We start from the raw sequence: 17,036 nt of genomic DNA, 5'->3' as shown, positions 1-17,036 counted from the left end.
ATTGGTCTTGATGACAAGGATGAAGTTGATATTGGATTTTAATTTCTTGGTCTTCAGCAAATCAAACTAAAAATATAATGTGTCCCATTAAAAGCAATGTTATTTTTTAATCAAAAGCAAGAAATATTATTCAAAAATAACAAAACCGTAGACTATTTACTCAATCAATCAAATGACTCCTCCCAAAAAAAAAAAAAAAAAAAAATTTTAAAAAAATTCAATCAAATGACAAGGCAGGCAAATGTGGCCCTTGAAAAGTACCACCGAAAATATCAATTGAAACAAACCCCACGTTTCGTTCAGAAAGGTAGGACATGGGCACACACAGCCCTATCCTGATCACAATCAATCCTGATCACAATAAAATCTTCTCATTCAATTACAAGATAAATAAACAATGACTTCAATGAGCTGTGATGCATTTGTTTGTGGCAAGATTCTCAACGAGTTGCATGCTGCTCATTTATTTTTGCGTTGGACGCATATCATGTGCTAATTATTTAGAGTTTTAAGTTTGCAAGAGACAGATAATCATTGTGGCCTTAATCAACTCTGTAGACATGTGGCTTAGCCAACTTCGTTAGAATGAATGTGCTCCTCACTCTGCATTCCGATTTCAAATTTCCTTTCTTCGTGTTTAGATTGAAATATCCATGTCCCTGTTCCTGAACATAAAAAAGAAACTTAAAACTCGTATTTCAATCGTTATAAAAAATGCGAAGTTATTAATATACCTGAACCATACATATGTGAGGTTTTTTTTAAAGCGACAAACATCTTTTATTTGTCCCTTTTTTGGGGATACAGATTTTCAGATGAATTTTTCACGTTTTTTGTGTGTCAAAAGTAGCCGAGAAAGACTACAGAGCATTTATAACTAAAGCTCTTACCTTTAACCTCACAACTACAGCTGTAGCAAAACCACAAACATCTCTCCACTTCACAACACAAAATCTCAAAATCTCAAAACCCAAAACAAAATTAAAAATTTATATAAAAAAACCCATGTCTTTCATGATGAGCATGACGCCTGGCATCCCATCATCATCCTCATCCTCAGCACCCTCACCACCATCATCACCACCGCTCTCTTCACCGCCAGTATCACTTCCGGTCAGTACGATCCCCGGAACCTACGGCTGGCCGCTTCTGGGGCCCATCTCTGACCGCCTGGACTACTTCTGGTTCCAAGGCCCTGAAACCTTCTTCAAAAAACGCACTGACAAGTACAAGAGCACTGTGTTCCGTACAAATGTCCCTCCGAGCTTTCCTCTGTTTCTCAACGTCAACCCCAACGTTGTGGCTGTTCTGGACTGCAAGTCCTTCTCGTACCTCTTCGACATGGACTTGGTCGAGAAGAAGAATACTCTTGTTGGTGACTTCATGCCCAGTGTTAACTTTACAGGGGGCTTGAGGACCTGTGCTTACCTTGATACCACTGAACCACAACACGCTAAGGTATGCTCTTACATGAACTCATGTGGATACTTTTTTGTTTTTGTTTTTGTTTTTGAAAATGTTCAGATCCGGAAATGTTCTTTCCCAAATATAGTGTCTAGCAACACAAATATTTTATATTATTATATCTAACGACATAAGCATTTATCTAACAACATAAAATCTGGCAAGAAACATTACTCGATCGCACTTATAGATTCGGGTTCATTTACTGGTCCGTTGGTTTACCGGTTTATTAATTGCCATATTTTAAGAAGAAGAGAACAATTGTGTCGAGCAATTGAAGATACTGTGGCTTGTTTATGTCTGTTGCTGAACCAGAAGTAGATTCTTTCATCAGAGTAATGGATGAGAGACTTGTTGGATATGTTTTCCTGGAGAATGAGGTTGCTGAAAAGTCCCAAAATGGTCCAAATGTGTCAACACACTGGTTTATCTTTTGGCATATGTTTAGGCTGTGAGTCAAGCTAATCCAAAATTTGTACCAAGAAAATTGTGAGTTCTACAGGACCCCTACTCCTGGGACCATTACAACAATTGTTGGTGGTCCTAACGTCCAGTTGAATGTGAGATAGATAATCTTAAATTTTGAGTGGACTGAGATTAACAGATTGCTCAGTAAATTGGGATTAATTTTCCACGGGTTTGGTCAATGGTCTCTCTCCGTTTAAAACACTTGTGTGAAATAGGAGTGCACTTTTTTGTTATCTTCGGCCAATCACGGCATGCCACACGTGATAACTTTTCACGTGACAGCATGTGATTTGTTGAGGATAGCAAAACAGTGCAATTCCTGTTTCATACAAGTTTTTCTGCTATTTCTCAGTACTCTCTTTTTTTTATATGTATAAAATGAACTACTACCTTTTCATCTAAAGTTACCATGGTGATTAAAGTATCATCTTGTTGTTATATGCTTATTTCTTGTTAAGCTAATTACAATCTTAATATCTTCTTCACAGATCAAGAACTTTGCCATGGACATCTTGAAAAGAAGCTCCAAGGTTTGGGTGCCTGAGCTCACTGCTAACCTCTCCACCATGTTTGACACAATAGAAGCAGAAGTGTCCAAGGATGGGAGTGCCAGCTACTTGATCCCACTCCAGAAATTCATTTTCAATTTCCTCACGAAATGCGTAGTTGGTGCTGACACAGCAAGCTCACCCAAGATAGCTGAGTCCGGTTACGCCATGCTCGACCGGTGGCTCGCCCTCCAGCTCCTCCCCACTGTCAAGATTGGTTTGCTTCAGCCTCTGGAGGAGATTCTCCTCCATTCTTTTGCATACCCATCTTTTCTTGTGAGTGGAGACTACAACAAGCTTTACCAATTTGTTAAGGAACAAGGTATGTTACCAACAAACTGTTTCTACTTACATTTAGTAGCATATTGTAGATTACATCTTTAGGGAAACGTTCTCTTGACATATTGTTTATGGACCACCAATCGAGTTGATTATTATGTGAATATATTGTCCAGATTTAACATAAACATTTATCTGCTGACATAAGTTTGACAAGAGAATATTACCGTACATCTTACACAGATATAATATAGGCTATTAGAGATATGTTCTATAACGTGGTCGATAAATCCGGTACAAATGACATTCCTCAACAAGTTTAAGCTTGTACATGTGCATGAACACAAATTATGGAATTGTTTACAGGTAAAGAAGTAGTGAAGAGAGGTGAAACCGAGTTTGGACTGAGCCAAGAAGAAGTAATTCACAACCTTCTGTTTGTGCTTGGTTTCAACGCGTTTGGTGGGTTCTCTGTCTTTCTACCAACGTTAATAAGCACAATAGCTAGTGACACCACCGGCTTGCAAGACAAAATAGTCAAAGAAGTCAGAGAAAAGGCCGGTTCAACTTTGACTTTCGACTCAGTTAAAAATTTGCCACTGGTTCAGTCTGTAGTATATGAAACACTCCGGTGCAACCCGCCGGTTCCTCTCCAATACGCCCGGGCCAGGAAGGACTTTCAACTGAGTTCACATGACTCGGTTTTTGACATCAAGAAGGGTGAGTTGCTTTGTGGGTATCAACCGCAGGTGATGAGGGATGAGAAAGTTTTTGATGAACCAGAGACTTTTCAACCGGACCGGTTCTTGAAAAATAAGGAGTTACTGAACTACTTGTACTGGTCCAATGGACCGCAGACCGGCTCACCAAGCCAGTACAACAAACAGTGTCCTGGAAGGGACACTGTGATCCTCACGGCTTGCTTGTTTGTTGCTTATGTGTTTCAAAGATATGATTCAATCACTGGGACCGCAACTTCAATCACAGCCCTTGAAAAGGCCAAGTAAGAGAGCAATGTGAGTGATCACCGTCGCTGAAATGGGGATGTGATGGATGATGAAATAATGTATTTTTGGCTGTTTTTGTAAATTTGGTGTCGTTTAGGGTTTGTAGTCGATTAAAGCGGACAGATACTTGAGGGAAGAGGACAAGTTGGGTGTGCCCAGATTAATTAAATAAAAGTGAGCAGAATGTGAAGAAGGGTTTATACTTTATTGTGGTGGGGTGGATCAAGGGTAGCCCCACTCCACTTGAACTTCTTTGGCTCTGTTTGGTATGATTTGACAAATTGACACGAATGAGTTCACATTCCTTTCAAAAAGCATTCATGCCCTCTTGATAGCAAAATTTCCTTTCGTACACCTATGTGCTAGGTACATAGGTAGTATACACTGTTGGATGAGCTTTAAAAGCATTGAATGATTAGGTTCCTCCCAAACCAAGATTATTAGGATGGCCAACATGATCTTGCCCCTCATTTTTCGCAATATATTGTCTATGGATCTTGTAGCTTTTTCATAAGAAATTTTTGTATACTTGCAATCTTTGTATGCAACTTTTCACTCACAGAACATGATTAGCAAAACTATCACATTCTAAGGATTGAGAAGTTGCATTGTATACTACAGTCTCGGTGTGACAACTTTTCATTTTTTATCAAGGAAAGGAGGAACAATTCGAACTTGAAATTGCTTCTAAGAAGCGCAGTACCACTAAACTGAAAAAGTAACGCGTAGTGGTTTGATAATCTTTCCACTTCTCTAGTTTAAGAGTTCTTCCTTGCAACCCCCAAAAAAAAAAGAAAAAAAAGAAGAAAAGGTTTCTTCCCATATTGAATCCCATCTCACCTGTTGCTGGTCTTTGGACTAGCATAAGTCCCACTTGCCCACAAGCTGGGCTTTGCTTCCCTAATTAACTCAAGGACATCATGGATGGCTGGCCAGCCTAGGTATTGGGACAGCCCAGTTTTGTATATGCCAAAACAATAATTTCAGCCTATGTAAGTGTACTTAGAATCCTCTCAAGAAGTGAAGCTTTCCTACATGTTTTCCCACCACTCATGCCCAATATTGTTAGTTTGGATCAATAGCAGCTAGCAGCCTCCACCACCTCTTATCAGATCTATGGAGATTTTTAGACCAAATACAAAAAGAATTCAACATTCCTTAAACAATGAAGCCAGGATTTAGACAACCATCCATACTGATATTTAATGAAGAATTCCTGCTTTCAGTCTTACGTGTGGAACATTCAACTATAATTGGGTGGAGAATTGAGATGATCAGGGTTCTTGACAACATTCATTGCTTTTGAAATGCTAGATAACAACTATGTTCTCTATACTTTTAACTGTAAATACAAATAATTCAGCCTGGTAAATATAATTGATTGCATATCATGCCCCATTTAAGTTGAAAGTGTCCTAATAAGAGTTTATCACTAACCAAGAGAGGAAGTACCATGTTGAAGAAGATTAGCCTTTGGCTGTTCCATAATTGCCACAAAGGGTTTCTACACAGTCTGAACGTTTCCTTGCGTCTGAGTATTAGACTTTGTAACCCCTTCTTTCCATCCTCTTTGACGAGCCCTAAGCTCCCATGTTGCTGTCAGTTTCCTCTGTGCCTCTAATGTTGCTTCAGCTTTCTCCCTTGCTTCTTCACATGTTTCCATCCCTGAATTGCACTTGTCTGCTTCCTTCTGATACTGGGATGCAATCTTCTTAGCCTCCAGCAGAGCCATATCAGCTCGTTGTTGATTTTCTAAAGCTTCAGCTTCCCGAAGCTTCAACTCTTCAGTCAAAAGATCCACAAAATTTTTCTCGGTGTCCTCACTCACCTCTGGATCATGCTTTGCACAATCTGCATAATATGTGCCAAAGACATAAATACACAGTGGAAGCTTCTAAGGATTGAATGAAATCTGAAACCTTCGTGCAGCCCTACCTAAATTCTAAAAACCAAACTTTTGAAAACCACAACCTTGTAATTTGAGATGCAACTTAACCTCCATAATTCAAGGTAATAAGTATTTGAATTATTTAGATGATCGTTCAACCAAAATAAGAATGAAACGGATAAGCATCAAAGACGCAAATCCATCCTTCAAGTAAAATCAGCAATTTTAAAGAGCGAGTTAAGATTGACAAAAAGAGATAGGGCACAGGAAAAAGAAAAGGCCAGAATTCAGTTATGGTCCAATGAACGAAATCTACTAGGCTGGGAGCTCTTGATGCAGTCTCAACAGTAAAACGTGTAGTGTGGAGAAACCACACACATTCTACAGAATCATCTAGATGATGTTGAGACAGAATTTGAGAAAATAAAAGTGAGCAGGAAAGTTTGCAATACTGCAAGACTTCACATTTCTTCCAGAAAAATTTGTCTATTGGAGAGTGGGATCTGAAAGTGAAAACTTCGCGACAATGATACTGGATTGAATGATACTTGCTACAATATCAGTCCTTAAAAGGTAACACCTCAGGGAAAATGAATTATCTAACATAAACAGGGGACAATTACTTGCTTTATGGCAAGGAGAAGATACTAAGTAGTCAGTTATATCACAAAGCAATCAATCTAGAACATCATACATGCAGAACAAGTTAATTTGCGGTGAAGAGACTAACCTGCAAATGAAATGTTGCTGAGTCCTGCAGAACAAGAACAAAGCAAGCTGAGTACACATCTGATAGTGATGACAATCAACTAATAATAAAGTAAAATCAGCTGAATGAAGTAACGCAATTGATTAAAAAAATCCCAAATTGATCACAACCAATAAAAGCTACCAACTTTAGATATGAAAAATAATGGAATGAATCAGTGAACCCAAATGGGATTTTGAGCTCATTGGCATCAAATCAGTACAAAATGTGCTAAACTCAACAAAATAAAAAACGTAAAAATAAAAGGGATCCAATCAGATCTAGCCAAAATGGATCATGGGCAAGTGAAAGAAGAACAAACAAGAGCAAATTACCAATGGGGATGGAGAGGAGAGGCTGAGAAGAGCAATCACAGGTGCAAGGAGGGCAAGAAGATAAGGAAGAAGAAGATGAAGAGTGGGAGACGGCAGCTAAACCCTCCATGAAGTGCCAGTAGAGAGGTGGGCCCACTATGTACCCGGCTATGCAGACCCCAACTATCACCAGCCCCGCCTTCAACACTGCCGGACTCATCGCCATCTCTCTCTCTCTCTCTCTCAATCTGGGTTCTTCCTCAGCTTGTGAAATCGAATCGAAAGTCCAGAGCTTTGGAGCAGGCAACGTCGATTCTTAACGGTTTTTCACGGCCCGACTGCCGTATAGTTTTAGTTGGGACTTGTGAAGATCAAAGATGGCTTCTTTACATCTGCGAAAGCCTGTGAGACTGTGACCGTGTTTTTATCCTTTTTTTTATTAATTTGAGAGTGAAACACTTTTGCCAGTTGGTCCATTTCCATTTTCATTTCCCAGTTTATTATTTTGTGTTAATAGTCAAATTCATTTTTTGGTTTTGTGTTATCACTAATAATTTACTCTTACATATTTTTTTTGGTAAAAATTAATTCAGACATTTTCAACCTTTATTATTATTTGATTTGTTAATTATTTTTGTTATTTTTTAACCAGTGTAACATAAGTTAATGTTGAGTTATTTGACTTGATTAGTTAAAATATACATTTGTTTCACACAAAAGTAATGTTGTTTTAATAATTTTTTAGCCTTTTAGTTTGAAATAAGTTATAATAAACTAATTTAAGTTTGTTACGAGTTTATAGTCTCTATTTTAGTTTAATAAAGCATGTTAACACATATTTATATTGGCCCTTCGTAGAAAGACTTTTTTTTAGATGCTGTTGTTGATGTAGCATTTTAAAGTTATATTGACTCTTTGTAGGTGGATTATAGATGCAATTTCGTATATTTAAAAAGAAAAATAAAAAAGATTTTGATTTGCATATCAAAGTCTCAAGTTCGAATCTTATGAAATCTTGTAGTGTGTGTGAAAAAAAACTTTGACGGAATATCACTTACCTATATATATAAATCCAAAGATAGAAAACAGTAATTAAATGAGAATAATATGGTAAATTCATAAATTCATACTTTTTCATATTTAAAAAAATTTAAATTAAAAAAAAATCTGATAATGGATCTTATTTTTATAGAATACAACTACCAATTATATTTTTTAATTCTAAAATAATTTAAAATTTAAAATTCATAAAAAAAATTAAAAAAATTTTATTTATAAAAAAAATATAATTGAAAAAAAAACCTTTCTCGCAGATATGAAAGCATGTGCGCAGAGGTTAATATCAAAAAAAGCAAAATAAGAATACAGAGCTGAATTTAAATTTTATTTATTTTTTAATTTTCAGAATTATCCGTATCCCGAGTGAACAGAGAGAGAATTCAACAGAAACTGGTGGGAAGTAATACTATGCGATCTAGTAACTCTGTGCCCCCTCAGTCACTGAACCACCGCCCTATCCCAAACCCAGAGACAGAGAGAGGGAGAGACCAGCAAGCCTGAAAATGGCGATGGAAATCCCGACGGATATGATAAAGGAGGTGCAGATCTCGCTTCGGAGAGAAGCGAAGATGTCGTCGTATGACCCAGACGACATGCCGTTGCCAAATCTACCATCCGTCGAAGAAACCATAGCGGATTTGGATCCATCCCCGCCGTATCTACGGTGCAAGCATTGCAAGGGCAGATTGCTGAGGGGCGTTCAGTCAGTTATTTGCGTCTTCTGTGGCAGAGAACATTACAAGGACCTCCCTCCTGACCCCATCAATTTTCGCGACACTTTTGGCTACCGGTGGTTGCTCAAGTCCCTGAGCTTGGATGGATCGGTATGCGACTTAATTTTGTATGTTTTGTTTGGTTGATGAGAAAATTGAGGTTAAGAGAGAAAAAAAGGGGTTCTTGTTGTGTTTGGTTGAAGGGAAAACGAGAAAGAAATGAAATTTAGATTCCCTAATTGCTTTTCTGGAATGAAGTTATTTTTATTTCAGGGAAAATTAGAAGGAAAAAAAAAACAGGAAATTTAAGAAATTATATTATCTCGCTTCTAGATGATGAAAAAGATTGAAGCTTTGAATGTTTTCGTTTACTAATTTGTTTTACGAGCTCTTTTTAGAAGCCCGGCGGAGTGATGAAGTTGATTTCACATTTCCTATTTGAAGCTATTTGTGTTATCATGTAGTGTATAAAAAAACTAAAAGCTTGTAGCCAATTTTGGGATTATGCAGAAATTTAGGATAGTACGTTGTATATGATTTTTGTATCACAGTCTACTTGGCACTAAAGATTATGAACAGATCACACTCAGAACTTTCTTAGGTGCCACAGATTTTTGTCCATTTATTCTGAACTCATATCACATATGTCAGAAATTATAGTTTTGTTTGCTAAATATGAGGAGTATTGTTCTGTCATCAACGTAGGCTGTATACTTTAAATAGAGAAGACTTAGTGAAGTTTGAGACTTTGGTATGCAGGAGATAGTAGAATTACCCACTGGAGCAGATGAGTTCAACAGAGGACAGACTGCACGGAAGGATGATTTAAGTCTGTCTGATCTTTTGAATCTTGAAATAAAATGGACCTCTAAGCCAGAGAAAGTTGAGACTGATTTCTCAAATAAGACACCTACTCAGCCCAAAAGCTTACCAGATTTGGCTGGAGTCAATCTCGACAACTTTTTTTCTGAAGGAAAAAGAGATGCTGCAGCTAATATTTCTGACGAGCAGCTGTTTGAGTCTAGCACACAGACTTCCGGTGAAGAAATTAATGCTTTCGAAGTTCGTGAAACTCTTAGTTTGTTTGAGAATGTACAGCCTTTCGAGACAGTTGTGCAGTCTACTGAAGGAGAGAGTGGTGATTCCTTTTCTGGTTGGGCGGCAAATTTTCAGTCTGCTGCTTCTGAAACCCTTCCTCATGCTTCTGAAACTCTTCCTCATGCCTCTGAAAACCTTCATCAAGCTTCTGAAAACATTCCCCAAGAATCAAAAGTAATTGACCCCTTTGTGGGTTCCACAGTGGATCTTTCAGCCCACATAGACACAGTATTCAGATCTGCAGTAGACTCAACTGATGAAAAATCAAACCATAGTATGACTGGGTCTGCACCCTTGACTACTGACTGGTTTCAAGATGATCTATTGGGTGTTTCCAACTCTGGGTTTGCTGGAGGTCCTGAACAGTTTGAAACTCTTGCTGAGGTGAAGGGTATAACTGAGAATGTGAATAACTCTTTTCCTGCTGATGTTGATTTTGTTCAAGACAATCAATTACAGACCACTAGCAACAAGGCCCCTGATAATAAGACTACTGATGAGGATGAGGATTCATTTGATGCTTGGAATGATTTTGCGAGCTCAAATAGTGCACCAAATCTTGCTGATAGTTCTTTAAAACAAAGTATTAATCAGACGACACCTGTTGACCAGACTTCTGTAGTGGATTTGTTCGGCACAGCTAGCAACTCCGGGGACTTGAATTTTGGTAGCATATCGCAACCGGATTTCTCAGCAGGAGCATTTAACAGTTCCAATGGTTCAACTGTAGTGGATATGAAGCAGGCAGACTCTTCTGTTTTGGACAGGTGCGTGCTTGAGCCTACCTATTTGGTTGTTATTATAGCTTCAGAATCCTGGTTTGAACTACCGTGAAACTTATTTGAATGTTTAATGTTTGCATTTGTGAATGTAGTACATGAAACTTGATGGAAAAGGCTTTGATCCGTACTTTGAACAACCTAACTTAACCATATTTTCTGTTGCATGTTTAGTTTGGCTGATCTGAGCACAAAAGTTGAAAAAAAATCTGAAGATGTTGAGGAGGGTGGAGATGTTTCTGGTGCAAGAGCAGGGTCAAAATCTGAAGATGCGGAGAGAATAATGTCACAGATGCATGATCTCTCTTTTATGCTTGAAAGCAGTCTTTCAATTCCTCCCAAGCGAGATGAATTAGATTCGCATTCCCAAGATTGAGACCCAATTTGTTTGAGTTTCTATCAATGCAATGTTTGCTGTTCATTCTGTATTCTAGATCTATTTGTTCCATTTATTCACAATTTTGTATTTATTATTTTTTGTTTTATAATCTTATGTAGAAATGGTAAGCCAGATTAGAAAGAAATGAGAATTGGTTGAATGCCCACTTACCCCTCAATTATATTTTTTATGGTTCAAAATACTAATTTGCCATAGCAATTTTGTTGAGGAAGAAAGTGAATTTATAGAATAAGTATGGAAGAAAAAAAGTGATTTGGGGTTTTGGGGGGTGTCTGTCAGACAACCATGTGACCACCCCAGCCAGCTTGATCAGCGGCCGAGAACGATCATCTACTGCCACAATGATCGGAGACCACGAAGCTGCTAATCACGCTCTGATCACAACGGTCATGGTTCATCCACCAGACTTTGGTTCCTGTCTCCTTAGTAATCAAGGATACAGATGTACAACCTATAGAACAGATCCTGTCCAAGTAAGGTCGTGCACTATCAAGCACGAGTGAGCATTATGAACAGCACTTATCTCTGTCCAGCGGCGATGTGGGACAATGTTGCGCTTATCCCTGCATACATGTGATTCACAAAGACAATGACTAAATCCCATTGCACCTTTCTTAAAATCAAACACTGATTCTAATTCATGCTAAAAGCATTCAGAAACAAAGCAATTAACATTAAAAACTAACAGTCTACAGTTGCATTTAGTCTAAAACTTGATACACGAGAATTACAACGAGAAAGAAAGTACGACTATATTCTTCATTCTGTGTGGATGGTATTTCTTCTGTGGTGGTGGTGCCTGATCATCATGGATGGATGCCATGGTTTGCCATTCAGCCTTTAGCCACGCGACCATTGGACTCGGCACCTGATCCTCCATTAGGCTGCTTCCCAGCTGCTCCATTAGGCTTCCTCCCTGCTGCAACGTTGCAATACAGGCGCTTCAGATACGACATGGCTACTGGGTCTTCCTGGAAAATAGAAGTGTCTCAGTATGAATCCTGGGGTTTTGATTGAAACTCAGATATCTTAAATACCTCTCGGCAATGGGGAAAAAAAAATTATGAACCGGGTTTAATTAATCCACCATTATAGAAGTGTTCAAAGTATGTCAAGAACTTACAGAGACGAGGTTAATGACTCTAGAATCCCTCAAGCTCCTAGGGAGACATAGGCTTAAGCTGTCAACGTCCCCGCTGTGAAAATTTCAAACACCAAAGTTGCTTATAATCAAACAAATGAAAGTAATGCCAATATCTCTGGACCCTTAAGAATAACTTAATTACTAACGTTAGACCATCTGAGAGCCTGAGAAAGCAGTGAATGATGAGCTTGAGCAGCCGGTGGGAGGGTTCTTCGGGAAGCTTATCGAGCATCCTGCTAAGAACTTGAGTGATGACATAGAATCTATCCGCGAAAGTGATGCAGTACTTCATTCCCTGATCACTGATCAGAATTCTTTCAATTATGAATGTGGCCACCTGTACATTCAAAGGCACATCAATCTTAAGCCTTATGATCAAACAAGGAGACAGAGATACAAAAAGGGTGCAATTCAACTTGTGATTTCCCTTTTAAAAATTCAAAAAAAAGCGAGGGACTTGTATCTCAAGTGGTTAAAAGCATTTGATCCTACATCATCCGAGGTCCTAGGTTTGATTTATCCCCTAGTATCACTTGTATAAAAAAATGTGATTTCCCTATTCCAGGCAGAAAATTCCTGTTATCTGTGTGTTTTGTTTCCAATTTACTAAATTCAAGTGACAATTGCTACATAAATTACCATACAGAAATTCCCATATTACAGCCATGAGTTTTGGAACAATTATATGTATAAACTTCCTTGTTACTTACAGTTCTTGACAGTATAGTGCCGACTTCAATGCAGCGGATGCAGTAGCAGAACACTTGAGTTTGGAGAAGGAAAGTGATGATGTCTTCATCATTATCCTGAACAAGGAGGAAAAGGGGGTCCAAATTATCATTATTTCATTAAGTTAAAAAAGATTAAATTGTTCAAAAATAGAAATAAACATAATTTCACACATATACCTTCACAAGGGCACCAATAACACCCAAGCTGGACAGCCTCAGATATTCATAAGGTTTTTCCTTGCTCTTAGTGCCGAGGAAAGGGTAGATATACATTGGAATGTTGGCTGCACACAGCATGCATACAATTCAATTATATGCATTGCATGACTGCAAAACTCAAACTATAACTTCCTCTTGTTACTTTATAGGAAGCCCTCTTCTAGTAAGATACGTCCCAAAAGTAAATTAAGTCCTCATACCTGGGGCTCGTCTGGTGTCTAGTACTGGTTTGATAGGATAACTCGCTATATTTAAAGCATGTTTTGACTAAGAAACAAAATATTTTTTGACCAATTTGAAGGCGTAGAAGATGGATTATTCATGAAAAAACTTGTCTCATCTAATACCCAGTAAATAATAGGATAATAACATTTTATAACTTATATCCGTTTGAATCCCCCAAAAATGAAAAATTATTCACCTCTACTTTCATTTCCTCCTTCAACATACCTTAAATTTAGTGACTTATCCAATCCATTCCAATTGTAGGAACTAAACGAGCCCATTATTTTAACAAACTTACCTTTGACAAATAGATTTCTTGTCTCTGGATGAGCAGCTACGCACTGTAAAAACAAAATAATAAACATATTAAATGCCATTTACTCGTACAAAAGCAACATGACAATTTAAGCTTACTTTCGTAGGTAATAATTCATTAGAGCAAGAATAAAGAATAGTCACCTCCTTAAAAACCATGGCAAATACTATTCATTTTTTTTGTTTTTTTCACAACTTTGTTTACTTAAACAATTAATTTGGATAACATTTTCGGATAAGATTTTTGGGTTCCTACCTATGAAAAATCAAAGATTTTTAGCGGAGGTGCAATATTGACTAAGTATGAAAAATGATTTTTCAAATAATCATTTTCTCAAGAAAATTTTTGGCGGCTTTTAACACATCAAATAAGAAAACTTGATTTTATGGGATTTTAATATGAAATATATATTGACTTAATGAGCCATCATTTTTAGCCTAAATCGTATTTTGCACTAAAACCGATTTTTCATATTTTGATTTGGTGGGAATTTGATTTTCTAGTATTTTTATTTGAATCCAAATGGGGGGTACTTCCTTATTTACATTGTAAACTTAAGTAAATGGAGTAATATAAAAATAAATAAAAGTAAAAGGACAAAGACATTTACTTAAATGTTGAAAATGGAAATAAGGTATAGATAATTTTTTGGTATTTTTTATTACAAAAATATTGGTTGTTGGTGTTAAAAGTGAAGAGTATTGGTTGTTATTTATAGAAAACAATTTCAGTATTTTTTTTACATTTTTTTCGATTTTTTTCTTTTTTTTATTGGGAACAAAGGAAGTCATCATGACATCATCTCAACCCGCAGGCAAGCATGCAGGCCGAACCCCACCTCGGGCCAGCCCAGGCTGCTGGCCCCCACCTCTTGCCCGGGCTCCATTTTGTTGCTGGAAACGCCTACAGTTGTATTGCTGGAAATGCTCTTACAAGAATAAAGAATTCATAAAAACCATCATTATCATTAATTCCTAAAATGTATGTGATCAAAAGTTCTCTTGAATTAAAGTATGAAGAGACTGACATGAGAATTAAAGAGAAAACAAAAATGATAGAGCGAGTACATATAGGTAGGTAGATATAACCTGATATAGAGAGAGTGTGTTGCATGCTCGATTTGATGCCTCCTGGGTAAGAAGATGTGGAGATGTGACCATTGGGTACACCTCAAGTATTTCCTAAAATCATGAGAATATAAATAAATCATCATGAATATCAATCTCGAAAATTAAGAAATTTGCAATGAGAAACATCATAATATATATATATAGGGAACAAAATCTTATATAGCTAACTCAATTATCCAAGTTATCTGTCGTTTAATTTTTCTGCGTTTAGGGGTTAATCCCACTCCGTTTCACCGATACAAAAAAAGATTCCAAGTTACGCGCCATACCTTTAACAATGTATATGTGGTGCCAAAGGAATGCCACAGCAATGGAGCCAAGTCCTCACGAATTTCCCTGATCTGTATATTGAGGAACACAAACAATTAATAAAAATTCAAATAAAGAGAAACAAAAAAAGTACCCAGTAATATATATGCATGTGGCTAAACTTTTATTTTTTCATTTTTTATACAAGTAATATTCTAAACTACAAGAAAGGGGATTGAAAGAGTCGGAGCACATCCCTCTAACTAACTTGACTAATCTCATGTATGCATATGTGACTAAACTAACCACAGAGATTTGCTCGTACAAAGCACGTGGCAGATATAGACTAGGGAACATGACATGCAAATACATTTTTTATCTTGAAAAATTATAGAGCTAACACTGTGAAATCGTTTTGAGCGACATGAATCATATACAAAAGTATACCAAGAAATATATGCATATGAAATTAGATAAGAAAATGATAATGTATATAATGATCATGATCACCTTAGAGAGGCGTTGCAGTGCGTTTTCTCGGGTACGTCTATCGCGAAGCTCAATAATCCACTGCTCCACATTCACCTTTTTGAACGGGTCAGCATCATTAGGCCGGGTCGACTCTGAGTTGTTTTGACCCGATGTAGCTTCATGTGGCGGTGATGATGATTGATCGCCGAGCAAAGACTCAGTGATGATAGCCATTAATTATTGGAGAAATGAATTAACAATGCCAAACAATAAAAGAGACGAAAATGCCTTGGTCTCTTCAGATCTCCATTTTCTTGTCTAGTGTGCGTAGTGAGGGAGGAGAGTGAGAGGATTGGTATGGAGGCGTTTGGTTGGGACTTGGACTCCTTCAAGAAGGCCTCTTATTGAGTTTTTATAGCCTGGCAAAAGTAGGCCTTTTGGTATTTATTTTACTTTCTTTCCTTGTTTTTGGATATAGGTTTTTTTAAAAAAAATTTAATTTAAATTCGGTAATTTTCAGAATATTTATTGTGTGCGACTTGCATACTCCGCTGGACTTTCACTCGTAAAATACATGGGGCCCCAATGTTTTTCCTGAGTTTTCTTAACTGTGGGTGAGAAAGCGCGTTGGATTGAAAGAGAATTCCTTAAATCTCATAGCTTGAATGCTACTTAATTATGATGCAGCACATTTACATGTGTCATTCATTGGTCTCTCGTCCGTAATCTAGAATCTAATTGTAATTAGTGGGAGTCAAAATTCTTAATTTTTGTTGTATTTAGTCAATTTTGGTTGGAATTAGTCATAAATGCGTATTGTTATTTTACAGCTCTTTTAGGGTTTAAGGTTTTTTTATAACATGTGTGGATAGTCGTAGTTTTGTATTATAGTAACCATTTTATTGGTTAATTAAGGCATAATGGAAGTTTCTATAATTCTCGTTTCCCAAATATTATAACTACAAAAAAGAACTTCACTATATGAATAATGAATTTGCCTTGTACAAGAGTAGATTATTATTTATAAGTAAAATCTGAACATTTATTTAGGGCCAGTTTGGTGTTGTTGTGCTGTAAAAATAATTAAAGTTTCATTAAACTCAGTCGAATTTGTTGTGAAATCTTTTACCAAACATGTTGGGCTTTCAAAATTTTCAAAATAATCACTTATAGCCCCAGTGCCAAACGATCACTGGTGTTAAACAAACTTTAAAATTAATTGTACACCCTATTAACAAACTATTTATTGAATTACTAATTTACTTTAATATAAAATGCATTATATTGACAAATTATTTTAATAAGTACACTATTCCCTATATTCAACCCTAATCAAATGTAAGAAATGCCATGGAATTATTTGTTTGATACAGAATCGTTGAGATAACAATCTAGCGGATACATGCTCCATGTTGGGTTCTTTAAGGGTTGTGGATGATTCATATAAATAAATAATTTATTGGATGAAAGTTGAGTCAAACATAGAACATTCTCTTGGTTTCTTTTTTATTTGTTTTTCTATTTATTATTTGGTTCTGGAGGAAGAAGGAAGAGTAATGGGACCTAAAGCAGATTTAGATGACTATGAATATGAGCAATGTAGAATTTCTAGTAGGTTAATTTTAAATTCATCCAGTAATAACTAGAGATTGGAAAACAAATCTAAAACAACTTACAATGGCTGTAACATCTTCAACAAAATCGTCTCCAGCTGCGGAGGAGGCATTGGGTTTGGTGTTATTTGATAGGGTATAGGGGTATTTTTAGTAATTAAATAGGGTGTTTA

The 17,036-nt window shown here is 36.9% G+C and overlaps 4 protein-coding genes and 1 non-coding gene across 5 annotated transcripts; 2 read left to right on the top strand and 3 right to left on the bottom strand.

The window, feature by feature from the left end:
• Positions 1-831: 831 nt before the first annotated feature.
• Positions 832-4,080, top strand: HPL1 (hydroperoxide lyase 1). Its single transcript, XM_008231765.2, has 3 exons — positions 832-1,458; positions 2,421-2,802; positions 3,126-4,080. Exons 1-3 carry the CDS (start codon positions 1,006-1,008, stop codon positions 3,764-3,766), a joined length of 1,476 nt encoding a protein of 491 aa, XP_008229987.2. The 5' UTR covers positions 832-1,005; the 3' UTR covers positions 3,767-4,080.
• An 863-nt stretch (positions 4,081-4,943) lies between these two features.
• Positions 4,944-7,136, bottom strand: LOC103329312 (uncharacterized). The gene is made up of 3 exons (XM_089049668.1): positions 6,738-7,136; positions 6,385-6,408; positions 4,944-5,617 (listed from the first exon to the last, which is right to left on the bottom strand). Exons 1-3 carry the CDS (start codon positions 6,940-6,942, stop codon positions 5,271-5,273), a joined length of 576 nt encoding a protein of 191 aa, XP_088905794.1. The 5' UTR covers positions 6,943-7,136; the 3' UTR covers positions 4,944-5,270.
• Positions 7,137-8,079: 943 nt separating this feature from the next.
• On the top strand, positions 8,080-10,922 carry LOC103329360 (uncharacterized). The gene is made up of 3 exons (XM_008231822.2): positions 8,080-8,599; positions 9,248-10,353; positions 10,540-10,922. The coding sequence occupies exons 1-3, from the start codon at positions 8,279-8,281 to the stop codon at positions 10,739-10,741; spliced, it is 1,629 nt and encodes a 542-aa protein (XP_008230044.2). The 5' UTR covers positions 8,080-8,278; the 3' UTR covers positions 10,742-10,922.
• An 87-nt stretch (positions 10,923-11,009) lies between these two features.
• LOC103329310 (uncharacterized) lies at positions 11,010-15,643 on the bottom strand. Its single transcript, XM_008231761.3, has 9 exons — positions 15,290-15,643; positions 14,800-14,871; positions 14,489-14,581; positions 13,383-13,425; positions 12,818-12,924; positions 12,620-12,715; positions 12,056-12,246; positions 11,889-11,961; positions 11,010-11,736 (listed from the first exon to the last, which is right to left on the bottom strand). Exons 1-9 carry the CDS (start codon positions 15,482-15,484, stop codon positions 11,599-11,601), a joined length of 1,008 nt encoding a protein of 335 aa, XP_008229983.2. The 5' UTR covers positions 15,485-15,643; the 3' UTR covers positions 11,010-11,598.
• LOC148918215 (small nucleolar RNA U3) lies at positions 11,035-11,248 on the bottom strand. Its single transcript, XR_016126539.1, has one exon. It is a non-coding gene; the product is annotated as a small nucleolar RNA U3 (small nucleolar RNA).
• Positions 15,644-17,036: the final 1,393 nt, after the last annotated feature.

Source organism: Prunus mume, linkage group LG4, assembly GCF_029339155.1.
Source record: "Prunus mume cultivar Tortuosa linkage group LG4, ASM2933915v1, whole genome shotgun sequence".
Classification (NCBI taxonomy): domain Eukaryota; kingdom Viridiplantae; phylum Streptophyta; class Magnoliopsida; order Rosales; family Rosaceae; genus Prunus; species Prunus mume.
This window is presented reverse-complemented; position numbering and strand designations above follow the sequence as displayed.